The sequence below is a fragment of the Mus caroli genome, chromosome 12 (assembly GCF_900094665.2).
Source record: "Mus caroli chromosome 12, CAROLI_EIJ_v1.1, whole genome shotgun sequence".
NCBI classification, from domain to species: Eukaryota; Metazoa; Chordata; class Mammalia; order Rodentia; family Muridae; genus Mus; species Mus caroli.
The window spans coordinates 107,470,028-107,495,710 of NC_034581.1; the positions used below are offsets into that span (position 1 = coordinate 107,470,028).

Here is a 25,683-nt window from a genome sequence, read left to right on the forward strand (position 1 = left end):
CCTCCGCGCGCCCGGCCCGCCCGCCCGCCGCGCTCCCGCGGCCCGGCGCAGCCCCAGGCCGCCGAGGGACGGCGGGGCCGGCGCCATGGCCGAGCGGGGCCGCCTCGGCCTGCCCGGCGCGCCCGGAGCGCTCAACACTCCGGTGCCCATGAACCTGTTTGCCACCTGGGAGGTGGACGGCTCCAGCCCCAGCTGCGTGCCCAGGTACGCCCCCGTGCTGCGCTTTGTCCGCGCGCACCTGCCTGCGGGCCGGGACCCCGCGCCCCCGAGCGCGCGCGGGTGACTGCGAGGCGAGGGCCGGGGCGGGGCAGCGGGCCTGTGGCTCGCCCCGCCGGTGCTCTGCCCGCACCTTGACACCTGCGTCCCGGGCCGGGCTGCGCAGCGGACCTCAGGCGGTGGAGCTCTCGGCTAGTGCCACAGCTCTCCTCCGGCGTGCAGCGGCACTGTCACACCCCAGAGGCCTGGGCCTGAGGCTCCCGGGACACGCCGCTGTCGCCTCTCCATCTACCCTGCGGGTGAGGTCTGCGCTCTCTTCACCTGTCGGCCTTGTGTCGGGCGTTGTGGCGAGAGCTCCCGAGACCGTTGTACTCTTTGGCTTGGAGCTGTTAATTTTGCCGTTGCACAAGCCTGGTCTTTCTCCCCTGGGTAGGCGACCTCCTCCTCGCCCCGTAGAAAGGGTTAGACAAGATTTACCCACTGGGCGGACGCTGTGGCCACCCATCTCTGTGTGGACTACAGCTTCCCATTCTAGTGCCCAGCTTGAAACTTTTGTGATTTCTTGACTTGTCTCCTACTCGGGAGCTTCAGCTAGTGAGAGAAAAGAGGAACTCTAGATACCAAGCTGAGGGCGCTCCAGGCTTCCCTCTGGGGAGTCAGGGAAAGTGGGCTTATCACCAACGAGCCTTCCAGGCACAGAACTTGGACAGTGTGCCCTGGAGGGGGATCTGAGTAGAGAGATGCTAGGAAGGAGAAGGGGAACTTTCTGTGTTCTTTCAGCAGTCCTCTGAGTGTGGTGTTGGGGGTACAGAGGCCGCTAGATAGTGGTTCTACCCTTCTAGAATGCACAAGGCCCTCTGGGTCTGTCTGTGGCTTTGGGAAAGGAAGGATGGGGGGTTGGGGATTTAGCTCAGTGGTAGAGCGCTTGCCTAGCAAGCGCAAGGCCCTGGGTTCGGTCCTCAGCTCTGGAAAAAAAAAAAAAAAAAAAAACCAAGGTAACTGGGAAAGGAAGGATGGATCTGAACACAGTTCCTAGATCTGAGGGGCATCTGGAGGACTGAGACCTGAGGGTCAGCTTTTGCCTCAGTGGGAGCATCTCCCAGGCCTCCAAAGCAGGGTGGGGGAGGGAGGAATGCACTGATCTCCACACTTAATTCTGGCTCTCTACATCATTGCCCTGAGACTTCACACTGGCCCTTGTATTCCTTTAGCAGTCTCTGAGTTCCCTTAATGAGAGCCAAGGGTCCCCATGTCCCCCCCCCACATACACCAGTCAGCCTTTCTCTTTCTCCCTCCCTCTTCTATTCCCCCTTTCTTCTTTTTTAGAAACACTGAATTTCATTATGTTGCTGAGGCTGTTTGAACTCCTATGCTCTTGTGATCCACATCTCCAACACACACTTGAACTTCTTTTAGAGTTAGAACCACAGATACAGGTAGCACACTCACCTAAGACTGGAGTCTAAACCTAGTAAGGAAGGGGAGAGAGGCCATTTCATTTCCTTTAAAGGTGGACGATTTTTTTTTTTCTTTTGAGACAGGGTTTTGCTTTGTAGTCATGAATGGCCTTGAACTTGTTTTTGTAGCCCAGGGTGGCCTTGAACTCTCAGTCCTCCTGCCTCTGCCTCCTGTGTACAGGGATTATAGGCATGCACACTGTGCCTGCTGTGGTCTGTGTTCTTGAAGATCCTTTTTCCACAGGAGAAGGTAGGGGTCAGGGAAGGCTGGTGGAGGATAGGCTTACACACAGAGGAAGATGTGAAAGGGGTGAGCAGCAGCAGGTGTTGGGGTGCTCTGGGTGTTGGGCTCCACAGAGACTTTCTCTGGAGGGGTGAGGACCTTGGTCAGGTGGAGCAGATGTTTGTGTGTTAAAGTATAGAGTGTCAGGACAGTGTTGCCTGTCTCTGACCTGTGTCCTTCTTTGCTCTGCTGCCAGAGGTGCTCACCCTCAGCACTTAGCACACATCTTCAGCACTCAGTCAGCACTCAGCACTCACCCTCAGCACTCAGTCAGCACTCAGCCAGCACTCAGCACTCACCCTCAGCACTCAGTACTCTCAGCACTCAGTCAGCACTCAGCCAGCCCTCACCCTCAGCACTCAGTCAGCACTCAGCACTCAGTCAGTACTCACACTCAGCACTCACCCTCAGCACACACCCTCTGGCCACTTGCTGTGCAGTGCTGTGCTGTGCTTTGGGTACTCGCTGCAGACAGGATCAGGATTGTGTTCCCTGGTTCTTTTAAGTCTTCACTGCTGGCTTTGGTTGTCTTTCCTGAGCTACGGCTGTGCTGGCGGCTGACGCACATTGATTGCTGCATACGCTCCTCAGAGTGGTAACACCTGGACTTCTGCTGCGGGTGTTGTCAGGTTTTACCTGGCTACAGCTCTGCCATGGCCACCGCAGAGAAGGTTTTCTTATGAATCTCCTGTGTGCATGCCTGTCCCTGAGGCAGACAGGACTGCCTTGATCACGTTTGTCAAGTAGGAGGATTTAGGGGTGTGGGTGTGTGTTCGCTTGGTGTTACTATTCGGTTGCTTCCCAAAACAGTTGTGCCAGCTCCAGCCCCCAGCATCAGGGCGAGAATCCTCACTGTCTTGCGTTCTTGCCAGGCTGGTGGGTGTGAAACAGTGCTGTGGTTTTAGTTTGAGTTTCTCTGATTATGAATCTAGACCATTTGTACTTCCTTGTTAGTGAAATTCAGTTGTGTCTTTTGCCAATTTTTCTTTCTCCCTTTTCCCTACTTGAGTCTTAGCAAATTCTATTGGGGGATAGCAATCTTTTCTCACCTTATTCTATAGGGGATAGTAATCTTTCTTTTCTCACCTTCAACTGTTGAGATGCCCCCCTTCAATTAATTGCCTGTATCTGTCAGGGTTGCCCTGGCGTGTAGGGGTGCTGAGGTGGGGGTGGTGTCCTTTCTCCTCATTTGCTTGAGTTTCAGTTCTCCTTCTTTCCCTCCGGGAGGCGACGAGACAGCTCTCTGTCCTGTGGAGAGCTGGGTGCTAGGCATCCTGGGGCTGTGGGAGGGAGGGAGGGACCCGACTCCTGATAGTCAGTGGTGACCCAGCCGTGTTGCTGAGCTCACCTTGCCTCAGCAGCGTGCTGCACCGTGCTGCTGGGGACAGCCAGCATCTTGCCCGTGCCCTACTGCAGGGATTCCAGAGCCCTTGCCCGAGTCTTTAGCTCTTTGGACCTTTGTACTTCCCACTTGAATTCTTTTCTAGCTGACGTTTACTAACACATTTTCCAGTCTCTGGGCACCTGCTTAATATTGTTCACGAGCTTCTGTTCTTGCCGCTGCTGACCTCTAGCCTCTGTCTTTGGCTCACTTAAGGAAAGGTGGTACTCTTGGTATCTGGGCAGCAGTGTGGTCTGGGTACACACCATTGTAGGTGTGTGTTTGTGTAAGGCACAAATATTTCTATCATCCCAGAAAGCAGCTCCCATCCTTCTTTGGTCCTCCGCCAGCTATGGATTCTCACACAGTCTTCTCCCCAGAGAGCCACATGGATGGAGTGAGGCCGCCTTTGATGCATCCCGTGCTTTTTTGTCAGGAGACTTTCCTTTTTGTTGTTACATAGTACTCCCTTGTACAAATGACCCTACATTGGATGCGGACTTTGGATTCTTTGTAGTTTCAGGCTGTCATTTGGTTACTATTGTCACAGGGCTCATCGTGGACCTGGGTGGCTGATAGCAGCAGTGGAAGGGGGGTTGGTATGTACAATTTCATAAGAAAGCTCCAGTTTAAGGTGAAGGCCCAGTCGTCTACTCCCCCAGTGGTCCTGGACAGTGTGGTAAGTTTTTCTTAGACTCTCTTTGGAGATGGGTCGTACCAAGAGTTTTTCCACGAGTGGTTGCATTTCTGAATTGGAGGCTGTCCCCTAGTTTTTACTGGGAAGGATCTGTTTTCCTCATTAAGCTGAAGTGTCCTTCATGCAGTGATAGTGGATGCTCATTGCCAGTGTTTCTGCTCTTCTTCATGGGTGCACTCTGTGATTTCACTTGACACTGGTCTCACTATGTTGCTCAGACTGGCCTCCTGAGCTCAAGTGACTCTCCTGCCTCAGCTTCCTGAGTGGCTGGGACCACAGATACATGTGTGTGCCCAGCTCTGAGCAGGGGTTTTGATTTTGGTAAAGCCCAGTGTTTTATTTGCTTCTCTGTCCTGTCTTAGAAACGTCAAGGGTGTGAATGTTCTCTGTGTCTGGCTTTGCCACTGACTGGGTTAATTGTGACTGTGGCTTCAGATGGGCTCTGAGCTCCACTGGCTCCAAGCTTCTTCTCAGGCATGTGCCTTGCCTTGACTGAGGTCTGTGATGCATCCTGAGGAATGTGTGGGGTCTGCTGACAAGTCACGTGTGTGTGTGTATGTGTGTGTGTGTGTGTGTGTGAGACTCATTCCTTAATGTTCACATTGTGGACATCATAGTGAACGCTATCTCAGTTCCTCCAGTTTAAGGTGAGGGCACACTCTTCCACTCTCCCTGTGGTCCTGAACAGGGTGGTGAATTTTTCTTAGACTCTTCTTGGAGATGGGGAATGTCACCGGTTTTTCCATATGCTGATCAGACACAGATATATAGAAATGGAGTGTTCTGCCACTGAGCTATGGATGTGGCACCCAACTTACATGGGTTTGTCTGTGTCCTGCCTGAACGGCTGTTTTAACTTTTTCCTTTTTCTTTTTTTTTTTTTCGAGACAGGGTTTCTCTGTGTAGCTCTGGCTGTCCTGAAACTCAGTCTGTAGACCAGGCTGGCCTGTGGACCACAAACTCAGAGAGTAAGGCACATGCCACCACTGCCTGGCAGCTCAGGCCGGTTTCCACTTGTCCTCTTCTTTCCTCAGCCTTCTGAGTGTTGGGATTACAGAAATGAACCTCAGGACACAATGGCATGGTCATCAAGAGATCTGTTGTCATTGTTGAAGAGACAACAGAGGAGAGTTAAGAGTCTCATTCTATTATAGCTGAATATGACTTTCAAAACATCATTAGTTGCAATGGTGAGATGGTCAGTAGGTAGAGGTGCCAACCATGCCTGGTGACCTGAGTTCCATCCTGGGATACACACTTTATGAAGGGAAAAACCCACTCCACAAGTTGTCTTCCTGTCTGCACATGCCCTCTGGCACAAACAGACTTATAAAAAAATATCTTTGGTGGACATTAAATACTCACTCCATTAGTGAGAGTTAGCACGGGCCTTTAATCCCAGCTTTTAGGAGGCAGAGGCCAGCCTGCTCTACAGACTGAGTTCCAGGACAGCCAGGGCTACACAGAGAAACCCTGTCTGGAAAAAAAAAAAACAACAAACAAACCAAACTAACAACAACTCCCGCCCCACCCCACCTCCCGCACCACCATGTATGTATGTATGTATGTATGCATTCATGCATTCATGCATGCGTGTGTGTGTGTGTGTGTGTGTGTGTGTGTTCACTCAAATACTTATACCTTTTTGCCTTCTCATCTTTGTGTTTGTTTGTAACTTGGGCCTCACCTGCACTAGGCAGGCGATCTTCTACTGAGATGTCTGTCCCCAGACCCACTGAATCTTCTCCTTGTCTTGTAGTGTGGCGAGTTATGTAGATTGACTTTTTTTGGGGGGAGGGGGGGTTTCAAGACAGGGTTTCTCTGTGTCCCTGGCTGTCCTGGAACTCACTTTGTAGACCAGGCTGGCCTCGAACTCAGAAATCCGCCTGCCTCTGACTCCAAGTGCTGGGATTAAAGGCGTGCGCCACCATGCCCGGCTGACTTTATTTTTTAATTTAAAGTTCATTTGTTTATTTAGTTTTAGGATTGACTTTAGGATTGCTGGGATAAAATCCCAGCATGGTCATATTGTGGTGCCTTTTGGCCTTTAGACTGCACCGTGGCTCAAGGTAAAGTGCTGTGAGGCACCTCACAGTAAAGTAGGTCGACTTGTGGTCTCCTGGTAGAGAGAGTCATTGCTTTGGTTTTTGAGACATTATGATGTAGCCCAGACAGGCCTGGAACTTGGCATCCTCCTGCAGTAGTTTCCCAGCGTGGGGATTGCAGGTATGCACCACTGTATCTGGTCTTCTCTGTACAAAGGGTAGCTTCTGACTCAGAGCTCCGTTTCCCTTTCATTTGGAAAATTGTATCTTTATGAGAATTCTTGTTTTTCATCTCGACTTTTCAGATGTGTCGAGGTGATGTTGTTTATAATCCTCGGCTGTTTTCTGCCTGTGTGGGATGTATAATGATGTCTCCTTTCGATCTTTCAGTTCTTTTTTCGAGACAGGATTTCACTGTCTCCCTGCCTGGCCTGGAACTCCCTCTGTAGACCAGACTGGCCTTGACTTCACAGAGATCTGCCTGCCTCTGCCTTCCAAGTGATGGGATTAAAGATGTGCACTACTGGCTGGAGAGATGGCTTAGCCACTAAGGGTACTGTGTGCTCTTCTGGAGTTCCTGAGTTCAGTTCCTACCACAACATGGTGGCTCACAACCATCTGATGTCCTCTACTGAGGTGTACGTGCAGATAGGGCCCTCATCCATAAGATAGATAAATTAATCTAAAAAAAAAAAAAACAAAAAATCCCGCTATGCGTAACCTGACTCCTTTTAGTTCTTCATATTATTTGTACGTGTCACTCCTGATTCCTCTCACCCAAGGGTCTGTTGGCTCTTAAAAGTGATCGTGGGGTTTGTGTTTCCCACCACTTGTAGTCCATGGATTTACGTTGTTGTTTCTGAGTGTCTCTTCCTGTAGGGGACAGAATCCATGGCCTGTGCATGCTAGGCATGCACTCCACTGCTGAGCTACATCCCCTTGTTTCTAGTTTCTTAAACACTCAGCCGATTGCTTTTCCAATACACATTTGTAGGTATAACTTTTCTTTGAAGTAAGGCCTCGGTGCATTCACAAGCTTTTCATTTACAACATCTCTCAAAGTATTTAAAGTGTTTTTGTTATTCCTGCGTTAAGCTTATACAATATATTTAAGTGTCTTAATATCCAGACATCTATTTTTATAATATTTTTATCCAGCTGACTTCTCGTTTTCTGTTACTTCTTTCTCGTTTGTTTAGTCCACATCCATGAAAGTGGTCAGTCTGACACCAAGCCCTTAAAATGCTTTTGGAATTCACTTTATGGCTCAGGATGTGGTCAGCTCTCATGCATGGTTTGTCTGTGCCAGGGTGTATCTGGCAGCTGAGAGGCATGGCTTTCTGTGTGTCCACTGGGGCAAGCCTGGTTTGTTAGAGTTCTCAAGTCTGTTTGCTTTTGGGATATTTCAGACACGAATTACAATGTAACCTGAGAAAATGTTGTCCATTTCTCTTGCGCTCTGAGTCTTTGTTCTGTCCGTTTTTGGAGTGTATTGCTACATGAATGTGCATTTAGAGGTAGAGTGCCTTCTAGGTGTGAACTTCTTAGTTATGTTTTTGTTTGTATGTTGATTTGCATAGCGGAATAGCTAGAGAAACTTTGATTTGGGATCATCTTTTTCTTTTTAATGACATCTTCTTATTCACTGTATGCATGTTAGAGTGCACCCTGGTGCGTGGAGACCAGAAGACGGCTTGCAGGAGTCAGTTTCCCCCCACACCTTGTGGGATGAAGGAGTGAGCGTGGGTCATCAGACTTTGTACAAGCACCTTACCCGCTGATGCAACTCAGTAGCTCAACTTTAAAAACAGAACAAAAGCTGATTTTTTTAAAAAAGAATTATTTGTATGAATATACTGTAGCTGTCTTCACACACACCAGAAGGTGGCATCAGATCCCATTACAGATGGTTGTGAGCCACCATGTGGTTGCTGAGAATTGAACTCAGGACCTCTGGAAAGGCAGTCAGTGCTCTTAACCACTGAGCCATCTCTCCAGCTCCAAATTCTTCTTCTTTTTTTCCTTCTTTCTTTTTTTTTTTTTTTTTTTTGAGACGGGGCTTCATGTATCTCAGGCTGGCCTAGAACTCACTAGCTGTGGATGACCTTTAACCCCTGAGGCTTCTGTAACCAAACTCAGGGTTTTATGCATGCTAGGCACACACTCCGCCAAATGAGCTGCATCCCAGCCTATAAACACCCTTTCCTCTCCTCTCCTCTCCTCTCCTCTCCTCTCCTCTCCTCTCCTCTCCTCTTCTTTTCTTTTCTTTTCTTTTCCTGTTTGTTTGTTTCTTCCTTCCTTCCTTCCTTCCTTCTCTGTGTGTGTGTTTTCAAGACAAAGTTTCTCTGGCTTTCCTAGAACTTGTTCTGTAGACCAGGCTGGCTTTGAACTCAGAGATTTGCCCGTGTCTGCCTCCCAGTGCTGGGATTAAAGGTATGCTTGGTAGCTTTAGACTTCTTACTCCCCTCTGTTCTTGCACCTCAAGACCTGGGGTCCTCCTCCCTGCACTGGAGAGACATCCTGAGACTTTCCTCTGGGGAGGGTCTGATAGCATGAGGTGCTCTTTATCCAATAGTGTCTTGTCTCTTTCTCATTCCCTAGGGCCTAGTGCTTGTTCCAGGGGCAGCATCTCCCTCAGGACAGAGGCCTGGTAAACTGACTGTGGCTTCTGGTCTTGCTGTCATCAAGCCATGACTCACTGGAGGGAGGTATGTTGAGGCGGCTTTGTGGTTATCTCCTTGTTGTGACAGCTTGTCTGATGACGTGTCCTGTCATATGTTTCTTTTGTGCTGGCCCCTATTGGGATTGTGGATTTTGTGGACTGGTGGTTTTCTTTAGTTCTGAGAGATTCTCAGCCCTTCTCTACTTGGTTGTTGCTTCTTCCCTGTACTCTCCGCTCACCTCTGCAGTACTGGATACATAACAGGTACATAACAGGTCAGCTTTTCCACTAGACATTTGATGTTAGTAAGGACACGGAGTGATGGACAGCAAGCCATGTACCTCTTTGGCGACACTGTTGTGTCCATGTGCTGACACAGTTCTTCCAGACCTCTTTCTCTTCTCATTCCTTGCTGCAGGCTCAGCTCACTCTGTTGTAACCACATCTGTCTTATTAAATCCACTTCAGGCCTTGTCCAAGTAACTAACTGTTGGTGAAAGTTGTAATTGACCAAGACGCCAGACTAAAAAGAGTAAGGGGAATAATCTGGATTATCAGAGGTGCTGCTTGGGAGTGTGAACTGACGCAAGTTTATTGATGGCTTCAAGTGGGTCTTGAAGCGGGCAGAGGAGTGTGTGGGGTTTGAGAGGCAGGGCTCTGTTGGAGGAGGGCCACTGAGGAAAGCATTGGGTTGACTGGACTGTGGGCTCGGCATCTCTTGACACAGCTCAGTGGGAAGATGGGGACAACTATACCTTGGAGAGGCCCCGTAGATTGAGAATAAGGCTGACACATTGCTGGGCTCTGCATGGCTCTGATCTCCTACCCTGCCCAGGCACTGCTTTTAGGACATGGGCAGGAAAAGTGGTGTGGGGTACTCTGTATCCAGGCAGGCTGACTCCCTATGGGACTTGGTGCTGTGACAGCTTCATTTCCCTCGAGTGGCTTTATGCAAAAGCTGTGGCCTGTGCTGCCTTGCACACCTCATGACCTGAGAAGCAGGCAGGCCCAGCGTGCCTTGCAAACCAGGGTCCTGGCTGTTGTGTCATGCCCATCCACTGTTTCCCTGGGTCCCAGGAAGATTTAGTGAAGCAGGTTGTCAGTGAGGCGGGGGTGGGAGTAGGAGGGGAAAAAAGATCCGCTGCCTCATACACAGCAGAGTCATCTGATGCTGTGCTAGGCTTATGGAAGTGGCAGAGCTCCATCCTACAGAGAGGATCTTTAGAGCCCTAGCTTCAGGTGGTGTAGACAGAACAGTGGCAGAGAGCTGCGCCCTCCCTCAGGTGTAGATGAGGAAAGGCTTGGGTAGGAAAGCCCAGGGCCTATGGTCAGAGCTTTCCTTGCTCATTCTAGACCCAAGCTCCAGGGCTGCCAGTCTCTTGGGGAACTATCTGGCTCAAGAGACACCTCCACCAGCAGTGTGTGTGAACTTCTGGCTCCACTCCACAAACACCTGGCCACCTGCTGGTACTGAGACACTGTTAGCCTTAACTATAGTATATGAATATATCTAGGGTTGCAGTCTCTCTGCTTTGGAGGTGGGTGTTCTAGAGCAAAGGTGGGCTTTTACAGGCCTCTAGGGATGGCAGGTGCCACACATGGCCTCTGGGAATGGAACTCTAAGCAGCAGTCCTAGATTCAGGCAATGTTCCAAGTGCATCCAAGAGCCTGTGCAGAGGCAGGTGTCTCAGGAACCCTTGGGGCTGCTGGAGTCTGAGGTTGAGGCCTTGAGTCTCTTGAGTAGTCTGCTGTGGTGCTGAGGCCTGCTAAACAGAGGTTTCTAAAGCTCTAAATAGAGATAGGCAGTGGAAGGTCCAGGGACCAGCAAATTGGCATTCTTCCTGCTGGTGCCCACAGATTTGCTAGTCCATCCCTGCTGCCTCACTGCCCTGTCAGAACTGAGGGTACTCCCCTACTACTTACGCTTCTCTCAAGTGCTGAGGTCTTGAACTGGAGGTGACTCACCTATGGTCCAGCCCCAAGGGCACCATTGTCTCTAGGGAATCATTGCCTGAGTGGGGATCTGTCCCCAAGGTGTCAGGTTCTTCCTGCATTTATATCCAGCATGAATGCACACAGGCTACAGTGAACTGATAGCCGTTAGGATGGAGTACCTAGGCAGGACAGGCTTGGATCGCCATGCATCCCTCTCTCTGCAACACCTTCCTACTTCTGATATCTTACTTTAGGCAGAAGAAACTATATTGTCATAGCAGGAGAATCTGAGTTCTGGCAGGCCTCACCTAGCTGTCAGATCCTTTGTTCCTCTCTGAAAGATCTAAAGTTCTGGCCCATCCAGCCTGTGCTTCCTGTAATAGCTTTTGTCAGAGCTGTGCACCTAAATGCTGAGTTGGCCACTAAAGTAAGCAGTGCAGTGGGTACCTTCAGCCTTTACCAGGACACCAAGGTGCTGGCCAGGGCCTTTGGAAGGCTCTTGCTGGTAGGAGAGTATCTGGAGGCCAGAGGTTCTCTTGTGCTGAGAAGAGACTTGACTGGGCCTTAGGCAGTAACTGCAGGAGCTCTGTGCACCTTTGAGATGGAGTCTGTTGGGCCTTGCCCTTCTACATCCTTGGGGCTCCTCTACTAAGGGCAGGTATGCGTGTACTGAGCGTCCTTTATGTCTCCAGGGCCATCCCCAGCCCCACTCACCTTAAGTCTGGAGAATGACTACCCTGGTCTGTCAGGGGAGCTTTGGCTGTGAAAACCTGCCATGGGTTTAGGCTTGACTGGAGTGTCCAGGTAGACTACATGGACACTGTTCACCCGGCAGCTGGACTAGCACTCTGGCCTTGGTCAGGGTCTGCTAGGGGTCCCATGCTTACTTGCTGCTGACACTCATGCCTTCCTACCCTGTGCTGGGACTACCATTCCTTCAGCTTTGCTGAGTTCAGGCTTTCTGTCTTAAGGTTTTTTTGTTTTGTTTTGCTTTGTTTACATTGGGGTATGGGTATGGTGGCACACTCCTTTAATCCAAGCTCTCGGAGGTAGAAGCAGGCAGGTCTCTGTAGGTTCAAGGCTACCCTGGACTAATAGGGAATCCCAGGTCAGCCAGAGTTACATAGGGAGACCTTGCTGAGAAAAAAAATGAAATAGTTTTTCTACTGTGCAGGTCTTGGGGATCCATCTCAGGTCACGAGGCTTGGCAGCAGCTGCCTTTACTCACTGAGCCATTTTGCTGCCTTGAACTAACTTACCTTTCTCTCTCTCTCTCTNTCTCTCTCTCTCTCTCTCTCTCTCTCTCTCTCTCTCTTTCTTTCTTTCTTTCTTTCTTTCTTTCTTTCTTTCTTTCTTCTTTCTTCTGTGTGTATGGGTGTTTTGCCTGAACGTCTGTGCACCATGTGAATACAGTATTCTTGTGGACCAGAAGAGGGCACCAGATTCTCTGGAACTAGAGCTACAGACAGTTATGAGACATTATGTGGGTGCTAGGGATGTAACCTGAGTCCTCTGGAAGAAATAGCCAGTGCTCTTAACTGCTGAGACATTGCTCCAGCCCCTGAACTTCCTGTTTTAACCACCAAACGCCTCTCTTCAGTGTGACTGGATTGTCACCCTTCGAAAAACTAAGAAGAGAATAACAGAGAAGTTGCCATACCCGAACTGTACACTCTGTTCTCCTCCAGCTTGGCAGGCAGGGTGTGGTCGGCACAGACCTCTAATCCCAACACACAGGAGGCACAGGCAGGGGGAATCTCTGAGTTCAAGGACAGCCAGGTCTACACAGAGAAACACTGTCTTGAAAACCCAAAATAAATAAATAAATAAATAAAATAGCTTGCCTTGAATTTATAAATATAAGAATGATTGAATCTAGGAATGGGGGCAGCTTGTTTGTGGGTGTAGGTGGTGTTTGCTTTTGCTGGAGAAACAGCGAAGGGGTCAGATTTAGGGTAGAGCAGAGGGTTAGGAGACGCTGGACCTGGGTTCACTTGTAGCCTGTAGGCCACATTGTATCTTGAGTGTTGTTATTAGAAGCAGGGACCATGGTACCTGGGCTGGGCTGGGCAAGGCAGGGCAGCATTGGCCAGGGAGTGTTCTTTGAAGCCTGATGAGGAACTAAGAAGCTGTGCTTACTGGAAGGAACATTGGGATGGTGGGAACAGTTGGGAACAGTAGGTCAGCTCCCCTGCATGGCTCCTCCACTAGCCCTTGTTTTACAGGCTCTCCCTAGTGATGCTGTGAAGACCAGTGCTGTCATCTGCTCACCTGTAGTGTCCTGCGTAGTTATGCCTCAGTGGAGGTGTGGGGTGGGGGCAGGCTCTCTGACTAACATTTGGGTGGGATCTGAGACTCTGTGCCAGGTAGGGAGGAGTTGATGTCCCTGTTGAATTATTCCCATGCACACCCAGAGAGCATGGAAGTCTGGCTGGCCAGACAGCTGCTGAATACTCTTTGACTCATCTCTGCTATGTCACAGGACCATTTAGATCCTTAAACTGGCTAAGGGATGTCCAGAGATGGGAAGCTGAGCCCTCACAGGCTCAGGCCTCTGGCTTGTAAAAGGTCTCTTTCCGGATCCCTGACTTCCAGACAACCAGGAGGGGTTTTGAAGGCTGCTTTGGGGCAACTTCCAGCATTGAGGAAGAGTGGCTCTGGACAATGGAGAGTCTGTCTACAATGGAGAGTTGTGTACACAAGAAGATGAAGGGAGAGTCTTCCCATAGCTCGTAGAACATTCCCTGAGGCCAAGGTCCTGCAGGATGGAAGGGTGCCCTGCTCTTCTTTGAGCATCTTGCCTTTGACTGAAGAGGCAGCCCATGCAGCCATCCTCACCTTCCTGTCACTACTTCATGCTTTGTTTCCTGGAAAATACCTCCTTCCACCAAAAGGGTAGTGGTAACCTCAGGAGGACACCCCCACTCAATGCAGACATTCCAACTATCCTTATGGGACACTGTGTCTTGGCCCTGTTACTGGTCCACGTGACCACCAGTACACAAAGGCCTGAGGCAGGGGACTGGCCGGCCAACTGGAACAGCTGCACCACCAGCTGGGGAGTGCTGTGCTCTGCCACTACTCAAGTGTATGAGGAGGGGTTCTGCCCGGGGTCATCAGCACCACACATGCTCTGCACTTAAAATAGAAGCCCAGGCTGCTTTGCTAAGTGGGATGTGCTATTTGGGGGCTTTCTTTTAGGACGGTGGTTGTGACTCCTCCTCTAGCCTAGTGGGTGAGACACCTTTCTGTGGATGGTGAATTGCCCTCCGTGCAGGGAAGACAATAGAGCTAGATGTCCCAATAAAGTTGATTTTATTAAAGTCAGAATTGTAAAAAATGTCTGTGTATTGGGTTTCCCTCTCAGCGCTATCTAGTTGCTTTAGGGATCATAGAGAGAGACAGACATCGCTGCTTTCACTGATATGGGGCTGATGTGAAGCATTGGAGCCACAGTCATGCAGGTGGGAGCTCTAGGCCTTGCTTCACTTTTCTCCATTTGCATTCTCGTGGGCAGACGGGAGAGAGTAAGATGGACGCTGCCCTGGTCTGTGCTGCAGGTGCCGCTGGGCCATCAGTAGCCCTGGTTGGCTGTACTTGGTACTCAGCGAGATGTGTCAATCAAAGTGTCAGCTGCTGACATTGGTTTTTGTTCTTTTGGGACTCGTTTGCCGTGTATGAACATAGCTTTTCCTGTTCTGGTTTAAGCATTTTTCCTTTTGCTGCTCAGTCCCTCTGGGATGGAAGCTGCTTGGTCACTCCCCTTGAGGCCTCATGAGCAGCAAGCCCAGTCCAGGCCATCTGTCTGTGAGGCCGCACGTCTCACCCGAGCTCTGGAGCCCAGCTGTTCATGTACAGTTGTTTCCTCTGTCCCCGTGAGCTCTGCTTGAGAAGTGTTGTCATTGTTCCCTAAATCCTCAGCCCTGAGCACAGGTGCCTTTGCCAACTGAGTTGGTGAGGCTCTTGGCTCTGTGGACATCATCACAGCGAGTGGGAAGCCCTAACGAGCTCAGTCCACCACGTTCAGGATTTGCTTATGTGGCCTGAGTGGAGGTTTTGCGGAGGCAGCTAGGTATTGGAGCCTCCCTGAAGGGATGCTTGGACATTTGCTGTGAAGCCCTTACTGTATGGATCCTGCTCTATGGCTGTAACAGCTGGGCAAGAAGTGCAGATGAGGCATAGGGCCTAGCTGAGCCCTGAGTGATTGTGGGATCCCCGTGGCTTAGCCTCAGATAGGTGCAGGGGAAGTCGTGGTCCTGCATTTTCTCCTGGAGTCTGAGCACGTTGGGTAGATTGTGGTGTGTGAATCTTTTACTACACAGTGGTTCACTGCTTACTCCTCCTCGTACGTCCTTGTCGAAGCAGATCTGATTCTTAACAGTGTCCGTCCTAAATCTCTTTCTGCTGTGGGGTCAGGAGGATCTTATTTTTAGGGGATGCCTGGAGTGTGTGCACTATTGTGTTGCCTTCGTGCTGCTCCTTACCTCTATTGACCCATGACCCCAGTAAGCAACTGGAAGACACACGCCTGACCCTTCCTCGATCCTTGCTTTTCAACTCCTGCTGGTACTCTTGAGGCTGACCTGTTACCCCAGGCGCCTCCACTGTGTCCTCCACAGTGCCTTGTATCCCAAAGGTGTTGGTTTGCCTTACCAGGGGTACTGCCTTGTTGGAGGTGTTCCTATATGGATCTGTATTGGAAGCCATGGTGTAGGACAGTGTTCTGCAGTCAACTGAGAGGGCTGGTCAGGCCCTGTACAAACTGTCATTTTGGACTGTTTTGCCCCGACTGGTGCCAGCCAACTGTGGAGGTGTTGTTAAAGCAGTCTGGGACACACCTGGGACAGGCAGCCTTGGGTGACTCCTTAGAGAGCTGAGCATTTGAGTTAGTCAGACTCTTTGGTGACACAGGAGCCCGAGAACAGCCGTTTATGGGGTTGAGAGGAGAATGGTTTACTTTGCTCAGCTTTAGAGGTTCCAGTTCTGGCAACTGAGAGCACAGCTATTTACCTTGTGACGGACAGGAAGCAAAGAGCACTCCTGTGCTGCAGGCTTGCTCCTTTTCCTTCCCTGTCCCACCTGCTTCCAGCTGCCTATGGTGCCTCTCACACGCCCTCATAGCAAACCTAGAGGTATACTAGTCTCTTAGGGGTTTTCCATAGCCAGTCAGATGATGTTGGAGAGTAGCTGCCACAAGGTTGAAGGCACGGGAAACCCATCCACACCCAGCACAGGGTGTCCCATTCTTTTTGATTGTTTTTGAGACAGGCTGTTACTTAGTATGGTCTGGCCTGGAACTGAATATATGGTGGAGCTTGGCCTTGAACTCCTGACAGTCCTACGTACTGGGATTACAGTTGCGTACCAACACACCTGGCTTACATTCCCATTGTTGTCCACCCTTCACCCTCTGCCCCATGAACCGCTGTGGGAGGGACAGGAGGAGAAAGGTGTTGGCACTTCAGTCTAGAGGTCTAGATGTTCCCAGGCTGGTGGCTCCCAGACTCTCACCTTCCTGGTTGGAGACATCTCTTGTGGCTGCAGACAAGATGGTTGCTCAGGTCAGAAGCCTGCTGTTCCTTGTACCCCATGAATATTGCCACTAAGGACATGTCAGATGCCTGCACTCAGAGCCTCTGTCTATGAAGGGAACCTCCTCAGGCCCTGCCTGCCTCGACTCTGTGTAGAATACTGGCTTGTGGAGGTTGTGGGTGACTTTGGGCCTGGCCCACACCGAGCCTGGCCTGTCTTCCTCTGATATGACCAGTTGCAGAGCAGGGCTCCCTACAGTGTCCTGCAGCAGGGCTCTGCACATCCTCTTCCTTCCTGGGACTTGTCTTCTCTCCCTCTCTAGTGCCTCCTAAAAGGTGGGCCCTAGATCACAGATCAGCCGAGTGCTAAGACTTGTGGAGCCTGCCTTCCCACGCAACCCTGGGAAGCCTTCTCAGGAGGTCTGGAAGGAAGACAGCTATCCCCACCACAAGGCTAACTGCAGCCTAGGCTGGCCTCTGTCCTGTTTGACGCCCTAGTCTCCATGTTAACTCTCACTGTGACAGATACTTGACAAACATTTTTAAGGAGGAAACTTGCTTTCAAGTTTGAGATGTTTCAGTTCATGACTTTTTTTTTTTTTAAAGATGTATTTATTTATTATATGTAAGTACACTGTAGCTGTCTTCAGACACTCCAGAAGAGGGCACCAGATCTCGTTACGGATGGTTGTGAGCCACCATGTGGTTGCTGGGATTTGAACTCTGGACCTTCGGAAGAGCAGTCGGGTGCTCTTACCTACTGAGCCATCTCACCAGCCCCAGTTCATGACTTTTAAAGTTGTGGGGAAGCAGAACATAAAGGCCAAAGGGTGTGGTAGAATACTACTCACGGGGTGGGAGGGACGGGCCATGTCAAGATGGACTCTCCAGGGTGACCTCTTTCCTCCAGCCATGACTCCTCCTTTCAGAGTTCCATAATCTTCCAATTTCGTCTCTGCCAGTGGTTCTTTGATGAGACCAGCCCTCTCGTGACTTAGTAGTCCCTGGAAGTACCTCACCGGACACTCCAGAACTGTGCTCTAATAATCTCTTAGGCATCTCAGTCCAGTCAAGCTAACGATCAAGACTGTCACAACCTCACAATGGCATGCACGTGTGTGACACAGGAGATAGAAGTAGAGAGGAGAGACACTCCCCTTCTGTCAGCCATCATGTGCACAGCACACTCGCATACCTGGGGCTTCTGGCTTATGATAGAAGAATGGGATGGTCCCTGAGCTGAAGGATCCAGGCAGGCCCTGTTGATCTGAGGGCACAGCCTCCTGATGGCAGGATCCCAATTATGTGATGCTGGTGGCTCCTGGGTAGAATGGTGAAACACATGGCCAATGCAGCCCCACACTGAGTTCTGTGTTCTAGCCTCACCCACAGAGCCCCTTTGAAGCTTGCCTGCATTCCTAGCAGACAGTACACAAATGGCTCCTCCTTGTTGACTGTGCTGTCTGCCTTCTTTGCCTTGGACTTTCCCAGGACTGAGTGGTACTATCTGTTCCTCCTCTCCACTACCTGCCTTGATGGGGCTGGCCTCTGATGGGGTGAGGTGGGAATGTAGTAACACAGTGGTTGGAGGGTATCTGGCCTGGTTACGGCCTGCTGACCCTTGCCTTCTATAGAAGCTGCCCTGGCCCTGAGTGCTGGCCAGTGGGGGACATTGGGAAGGCACTCTTGAACTTCTTTTCTCATTAACCAGGGGCAACCAAGCCCAGATAAGGTCCAGGCACTGAGGAGAAAACTGAGCTGAGCCGGTGAGGCTGGCAGCTGCCCCAGGCCACACAGGTACATTTCTGGCTCGAGGTTAGCAGGTGCTCAGGGTGCAGTGAGTGAGCCCATAGCCTCTCGTAGAACCTACTCCCCCAGGGCTGTCAGTCACACTGTGCCTTTTAACAAGAGAACTGGCAGACTTGCATATACAGTCCTGACACTTGGACACACACAGGGGTAGGCACCACCCTGCTTGGCCTCCAGGGTGCTGGCATGTGGTATTTCTCTGCCCGCAGGGCATGAGAACAAATGGCCATCTGCCACCACAGACCCAGCTCCCACGTGGCCAGACATGCATGTGGGGGCTGCGTCTGGAACAAAAGGTCCTTCAGTTTTTCCTCCAACAAACATAGGGTCAGCAGGTTTGGGGGCCCGAGATTTAGTCCTTTGTGAGACAGAGCTCATAAGCTCTGTGTGCTATCACATGCCTGAGGGAAAGGTGGCAATCGGTGTTTGTAGAGGGCTGTCAAAGTGCTTTCCACAGTGCTGTCAGGGCTGTGCAGAGTGGCCAGGCTACTCTCTGGTAGTGAATGGGCATACTTTGATGGAGGGGATCCTGGTCATGGCTACGTGGTAGAGGACACTTCTGTAAAGCATTCCCTGGTCAGAGGTAGGCAGTAGGGAGTGAGGGCTAAGTAAAACTAGCCAGTCACAGAACACAGAGGGAGACAGACACAGGGGCTGCTGAGAATTGACATTCTGAGTCACTGACCCCAGGCTGTCCTGTGAGAACCTGCAGTAATGGCAGAGATGCAGAGAGCCACAGAACCCTTTGATGGCCCTTTTTTTCCCCTAGAGGGTTTTGCTGCCTGTGGTCTTCCTCCTGGGTACTGGGTATGCGTGTGCTTTGTGCTAACAGACCTGAGCTCCTTGTCTCGGGCGCTCTCTGGGGCTGTGGGTAGAACATTTAGTCACAGCGACAGGTGTGGCATCTACATGGTACCACCTGAGCTGACCAGCCCCTGAGGTGATGGCCTGCTTTGTCCCTCATTTCTCTACTTGGTTTGTTCTACAAATCTTTCTTTTCCACACTGGCCTTTCAACTGAGTGTCACCTGAGGCAGCATTCCCTTACTTAGCCTGGAGTGATGTCATGTCTGAAGGATTTTACCTTACCACTAGAAACCTGTTGTATGAGGATCAGCCCAGGGGTTTGCTCCCTGAACCTTTGTAGTCTGAAAGTAGCTCTGGAGCCTGCCTGTGCCATTCTGCCTACTCCTTGCTTCATTTTCAAGGGTCATTGCTTACCCTATATTTAGCCCTTACAGAGGACTGAGCAATGAAGTTCTTCTGGTCACCAAGCTTCATATACCCTGATACTAGGTTCTCAACACCCCTGTGGATGAGCCTCCATACCTGCTCGCCCTTTCCAGCATATTCCTGAGCATATCTCCCCTCAAGGCCTCTGTCCATTGTTTTCTGTCACTAGTATTGGACAGTAGACCCCAGGGAGAACAGATAATCTGACTGCAGTGATTTGGAGCCCCAGGTCAGAGCCCCCTCTGGGCAGACAGGCTAGAGGGGAGGGGAGGTCCAGAGATCATCCAGAAGATGGAGAGGCTAGGACAGTAGGAACCTGGGGTGGTCCTTGGTGGTCAGGACACTATTCAGGCCTGTGGATCCTTTTGTTTTAGAGTGAAAAATCACAAAGTAACTTTGAGATGAAGGCCTACAGGACCAAGATGGAATTCCTAGTTGGTCTTCCTTGGTCAGCAGCCAAGGAGACCCCAGCTTTAAGATTCCCAGAGGAGCCATGCCAGGTGCCTGGGCACAGAGGATGGCTGGTCAGTTTCTTGGTCCCCATGTAGGTACAAACAGACCCTGAATCCTCATCGATTGAGAGGGGATAGGTGAGAAAGGGTAGGTGGTTCAAGAACAGGTACATCCCAGGAAGTCTGCAATGAGCCTACGCCGGCCATTGTCACTGCTCTGCCAGGTTACATATCTGCTCCAAGGCCCCAGGGACTACTGAACTCTGCCTTGGCCTTTCCTGCCAGCTCTACACCCTGTATCCCAGATGGGGTCTCCTGGTCCTTATTGGGTGAATAGCTCACTGAGAAGTCTTGTCCCTGACGATGGGTTTGTCTTCTCTCTCAACAAATTATACTTTTGTGTCCACAGTTTGCTAGTGGTTGCATGTGGGTGTGTGTGGGAGAGAGAGAGAGAGAGAGAGAGAGAGAGAGAGAGAGAGAGAGAGAGAGAGGATCTCGCAGGTTTTCATTTATATGCACTTGTATACGTCTGTGTAAGTGTATGCCCTGTACGCATGCAAGTGCTCATGGAGGCCAGAGAGGGCATCACATCCCCTGGAGCTGCAGTTCTAGGCAGCTGTGAACGTCTTGAAGGGGTAAAATCAGGTGCTGTAGAAGAGCAGCTCATGTTCACAGCTCCAGCCTCACAGGAGATTCTCAGTGATGTTCCAGCCAAGCCCTTTTGCACTGTTGGGGGGATTGTAAACTAGCAGGGTGGTCCTTTGGAAGATAGTATGCAGATATCTCAGAATTAAGCTTAGCATTACCCTTTGATCTAGTAATTCCATTTCTAATAAAGCAAGCAAGCAAGCAAGCAAGCAGGCTGGGAGGTAGCTGCACATGTCTGTCATCACCAAGACATTCACAACAGCCAAGAGGCAGAATGAGTCACATGCCAGACAGATGACAGATAGACAAATGTGGCCTATCTATTGAGAGCACTCTGTCACATCCTATAACTTGGGTGAACCTGAGGACAGTGTAAGCAGTTGGTGAGCTCCAGATGCAGTGAGAAACCCTGTCTCAAGAGATAAGGTGGGAATAATCAAAAATGGCTGGTGGTGACCTTTGGCCTTCCTATACCCGTCTACACACATGAACATGTATACACATACACCACACACAATAAACAAAAACTAAAAATAATACTAGCTGTTATGGTGGAACACACCTTTAATCTCACTACTGGGGAGACAGAAGCAGGCAGATCTCTGTGTGTTCATAGCCAGCATGGACTACAAAGAGAATTTAGGCCAGCCAGTGTATCAAAGTGAGACCATGTCTAAAAACCCAAAATACCAAATACAACATTGTCAAGCCGTATGAAAACTTGATAATTTTTCAGAAAAAGTATGAATTATCAGTTGAGTATCCATAAGCCAAAGTCCAAAATGTTCAAGTTCAAAACATTCTGAGCATCATGATGCCTTGTGTGGGAAATTCCTGATCTCATGTTATAGATCCATCTAAAAATATGGGTGCACCTTATCTTCCAGGTGTGTCTTATGGGTCCGATTCCCATCCCCAAATTACCATTTGTATGTGTGTTGGGGGGGGGTGCTTGTGTGCACATATATGTGGGCATGTATATATATAAATATTCTGGAATGCTTGGCCATAGGCATTTCAGACAAGGGAAATATGAGCTGTTCTTAGTTATGGGTCCCTAAAGTGCAAGCCTGAAGAAATTAGGCTGAAAGTAGAGAAGGTGATGAGGCTGTTTCCCAAGCTGTGATGTCAAGAAATGCACAGCCTCAAATGGAAGGGCAGGCCCATGTCAGAAATCACATGGCGGGTTCCCAGTGCTGACGGGCTGAAGCTTGTAAGGCTCAGCACAGTCCAGACGGCATAAGGGGAAGCTGGGTTGACTATATTCACACGTGGTGACTTAATACATTAGAATGTCTCTTAATATACAGTATTCATGGAAAGAGAGACTGTTGATTGAAAAAAAATTGGTGAAGTTTGTGCCTTTAAGACCATAGAATTAGGGCCCATGAGGTTACAAGGGTATAGTGGCGTGCTACCAAGCCTGCTGACCTGAGTTCCATCCCTGTGACCTGTGGTGGTAGTTTCCTTCTGACCCAGTCACATGAGCCTTGTCCCCCATACCTAAACAAAACTTTAAATTTTTATTTTAAATTATGTGTATTTGTCTTACTCTGTGTGGGTATGTGCATGTGAGTGCAAGTTGCTGCAGAGGCCAGAAGTTATCAGGTCTCCTGGAGCTCCAGTTACAGATGCTTGTAACCACCCAGTGTAGGTGCTAGGAACCCAATTCAGGGCCTCTGCAAGAGCAGTGTATGCTCCTAAACATGGAGCCATTTCTCCAACCCCCCCCCTTTTTTTTTAAAGTAAGAATATAGAAATAAGTATAGTTTGTTATCCAATTTCTACCAAAGTTTGGAGGCCCCACCATCCAGTATGGCAATGCACATCTAATTGTTGAAAATTGTAACTGAGCTTTGTGAATGAGGAGATGGGAGATTTCTGTCTCTGCAGAAAATTCCAGACAGGGTTGCATCAGCACACAGTTCTCAATGTACACATCAAAAGTAGTATGTTTGAAGCCAGAAAAGGGAGAGCTATTTAAACTGTTCTCGTGGTGTATGTGTGTGTGTGTGTGTGTGTGTGTGTATGTATTTATATGTGTGTCAGTGTGTGTACACATTTGTGTGGGTGCACTTGCCTGTGCGTTGGGGAAGCCAGAGAGGGCATCAGCTTGCTTTAGGCTAGAGTTACAGACTTGCTTGCAAACATGCTGCTTATATCCATGTGTGCACCCAGATTGTTCCACATGTGCGGGGATCTGAACTCTGGTCCTTGTGATTGCGCAGCACATGCACTTAACCACCAAGCTATCTCTCCAGTTCTTACCAAAACGCCTGGAACTGCTGCACAGTGCAGTGAGCACTAAATCAGATGGCTGGCCTTCAACTCAGATCCACATGCAGACAACCAAGCAGGATGAGGCATGTCTGTAAACCTAGGTACTCAGGAGGCTGAGGCAGGAGGATTGAAAGTTCAAGGTCTGCCCAGGCAGCTTAGTGAGGTTTTGCTAATTGTTTTATAAAGACAATTAGCAATTATTGTTTTCACTCATTGTTTTATAAAGTAAAAAACAATGAAGGCATAGGTCAGTGATAGACCAATTACCCAGCATGTTCTAGGTTGGAGTGCACCTAGAAGAAAAAAGACTTGTGGGAGAAATCTTGGGTATGAAACAGAGAAGCAAAGATTCAGGGTCAGTAAGTGTCACTTGTCTCTAAATGCAGTTTGATCTTATACAGTTCTACACATTTTCAACCCTAGCAAGCTAGTTCTAGAATGTATATGAAATAGACATACAGCTCTGAAAACAGGTTGGTGTGTGGGGGCTAAGGGAGTCTCTGTTTTTAAAGTGTTAGATGACTACTCTAGGTGAAAGCTTAAAACCAGCCCTCACTCTCAGGAACATATCCAAGATCAGGGTGCCAGAAGATAGATCCACTGTCTGGTGGGGCCACTTCCTGAGTCATTAACCAGCTTTTTATTTTATTTATTTATTTATTTATTTTTATTTATTTTGGTTTTTCGAGACAGGGTTTCTCTGTGTAGCCCTGGCTGTCCTGTTTGTAGACCAGGCTGGCCTCAAACTCAGAAATCTGCCTGTCTCTGCCTCCCAAGTGCTAGGATTAAAGGCGTGCGCCACCACCGCCCGGCTTTATATTCTTACCTGGAAGAAAGAGCAGTGGCTGCAGGTTCCTTACAGTCCCCTAAAGAGAATCCACCTTCTTGGCCTACTAGGTCTCTCACCTTGGGAGTTAGGATTTCAACATGGAATTGGGGAGAAAACCAACATTCCTTTACTTAACTGGTCTTCCCACAGCCTCCTAGCAGTCAGATGCCTTCCTGAGATGGTCAGGTCAGATCCAGATCAGCTCAACCAGCAGTGGACTGTATCTCCTGCCATACCCTGGTGGTCCAGGGCCCACAGTGTTTCTGTAACTGGAAGCCAGCATGAAGCTTTGAGTTAGGCTGTGCTTCCTTCTTTGGTATATGCTACGGTAGGTGTCTGGTGGAGGGCTGGTTATGTGGCTCTTCATTCTTCGTGCTGGCTTCTGCTTCTGGGTTCAAGTTGACTGCCTTGGTTCTGTCCTTGCAGTCAGTGAGATGGGAGTGGACAAGGGGCCTGTCACCAAAAAGTGACATGGGTTACCTCTGCTTGGGTCTCCCCAGAGCTGACCTGTTCCTGTTGTTAACTAGCTTCCCACTGAGGGCACACCATCATCCAGCAGCATGGGAGGCAACCCAGAATTAGGGTAGAGCAGAGTTTGAGTACAGGCACAACCTCCTCAGGACAATGGGCAGGGGTTAGGGTGAGCTTTGTCTCCAAGAAAACCCTCTATTCTCTATGCGGGGAACACGTGCTGACTCATATTAGAGTATGCTGCTCTCCTTTGCTGCCTCACCCCGTTCCTGAAACCACAGAAGGCTCCGGAGGATTGGTCACCACTATGGTCCAGTCTGACCTTGAACTCTGCTCTGAGCTGATTCTTTTCCTTCCTTCCTACCTACCTACCTACCTACCTTCCTTCCTTCCTTCCTCCCTCCCTCCCTTCCTTCCTTCCTCTTTTACATATTTTACAAAACATGTGCGGACACGTTTGCATCCATGTTTGTGCAGATGCATGTGGAGACCAGAGGTTGTGTTGGGTTTCTCCCATCATAACGCTTCGTTTTACACATCGGGCAGGGTGTCTCATTTGAACCCAGAGCTCACTAATTTGTCTGCTCTAGCTAGCTTCTTTGCTCCAGGGATCCCCTCCCTATCCTGCCTCTGGAACACCACATGGCTGTCCCTCCCACAGGGATTGCATAGACTCTGGGGATCCGATTGACGCTGGTCCTTTAGTCACGGTGCTGAGCAGATGCAGTAAAAGAGGAGGTGGTAGCACCCGATACTTGGCAGATTACCTTCGGACGTGTGCCACCTGCCAGTGAAATTGCATCTTGTAATGGTGTTGACTTTAAAGTGCACGGCTCCTCACTGACGCGTCTCAGGAATGTCCTTACTCCGAAATGCTGTGTGTCAGCAACCTGTTCCCTGTCTGGTTGAATCCTGATGCCTTTTTCGAATATACTATAGGCCCACCTGTGCCTCCAGTCTGTCTTTTCAGACCTGTAATTTTCAGAGCCAATGGACACAGTGCTACCCTACCCCTATAGTTAGCCATAACCAACTTGCAGGTTCTTTTTAAAAACATACTTAAATTTCTTTTAATTTTACCTGTGTGGGGTTTAGCTCTCTTGTATACCTTTTCACCAACTACAGGCATGCCTGGTGCCCACAGGGGCCAGAAGAGGCTGTCAGACCCCTGGAACTGCAGTTACAGATGCTCATAAGCCACCATGTAGGTGCTGGGAATTGAATTTGGGTCCTCTGGAAGAGCAACAAGCACCCTTAACTGCTGACCCATCTCTTGAGCACCCACCCCCCTTTTTGTGTTTTTTCAAGACAGGGTTTCTCTGTGTAGCTCTGGCTGTCCTGGAACTCACTTTGTAGACCAGGATGGCCTCGAACTCAGAAATCTGCCTCCCAAGTGCTGGGATTAAAGGTGTGCGCCACCACACCCGGCTCTCTTATGTGTTTATGGGAAGGACATCTCTGTTGTTGAACAGAGCTCATGTTGCTGTTAATGTTCATGTGTGTGTCTTCGTGTGAACTCAGACTCATTTTCCCTGGCTAAATTCCCAGGGTTTCAGTGCCGTGCTGAGAGCTGTGTGTGGCTTCATGGAAACTTAGAAGCTGATTTCCAGAGTTCCAGCTGCTCTGCGTCCTGCCCAGGGCTGGGTGTCGGTGTCTTTTGCTCTTTGTGAACAGCTCTGGTATAGTTTCTGCTATGACTGTGACTTGTACTTACATCACCAGTGACTAATGATGTCGGGAACCTTGCTGTACCAA

General features: G+C 49.7%; 1 protein-coding gene across 6 annotated transcripts in view; it reads left to right on the forward strand.

The window, feature by feature from the left end:
• Positions 1–61: 61 nt before the first annotated feature.
• Pacs2 (phosphofurin acidic cluster sorting protein 2) overlaps positions 62–25,683 on the forward strand; it is a 59,333-nt gene continuing 33,711 nt past the window's right edge. For 5 of the 6 annotated variants that reach the window (XM_029484533.1, XM_029484534.1, XM_021178908.2 and 2 more), the window contains exon 1: positions 76–204. In XM_029484533.1, coding sequence (XP_029340393.1) covers positions 86–204 — 119 coding nt within the window. In that variant the 5' untranslated portion in view covers positions 76–85. Of the gene's footprint in view, positions 205–25,683 lie in introns of all 6 variants that reach the window. The other variant, XM_021178907.1, reaches the window with a different exon arrangement.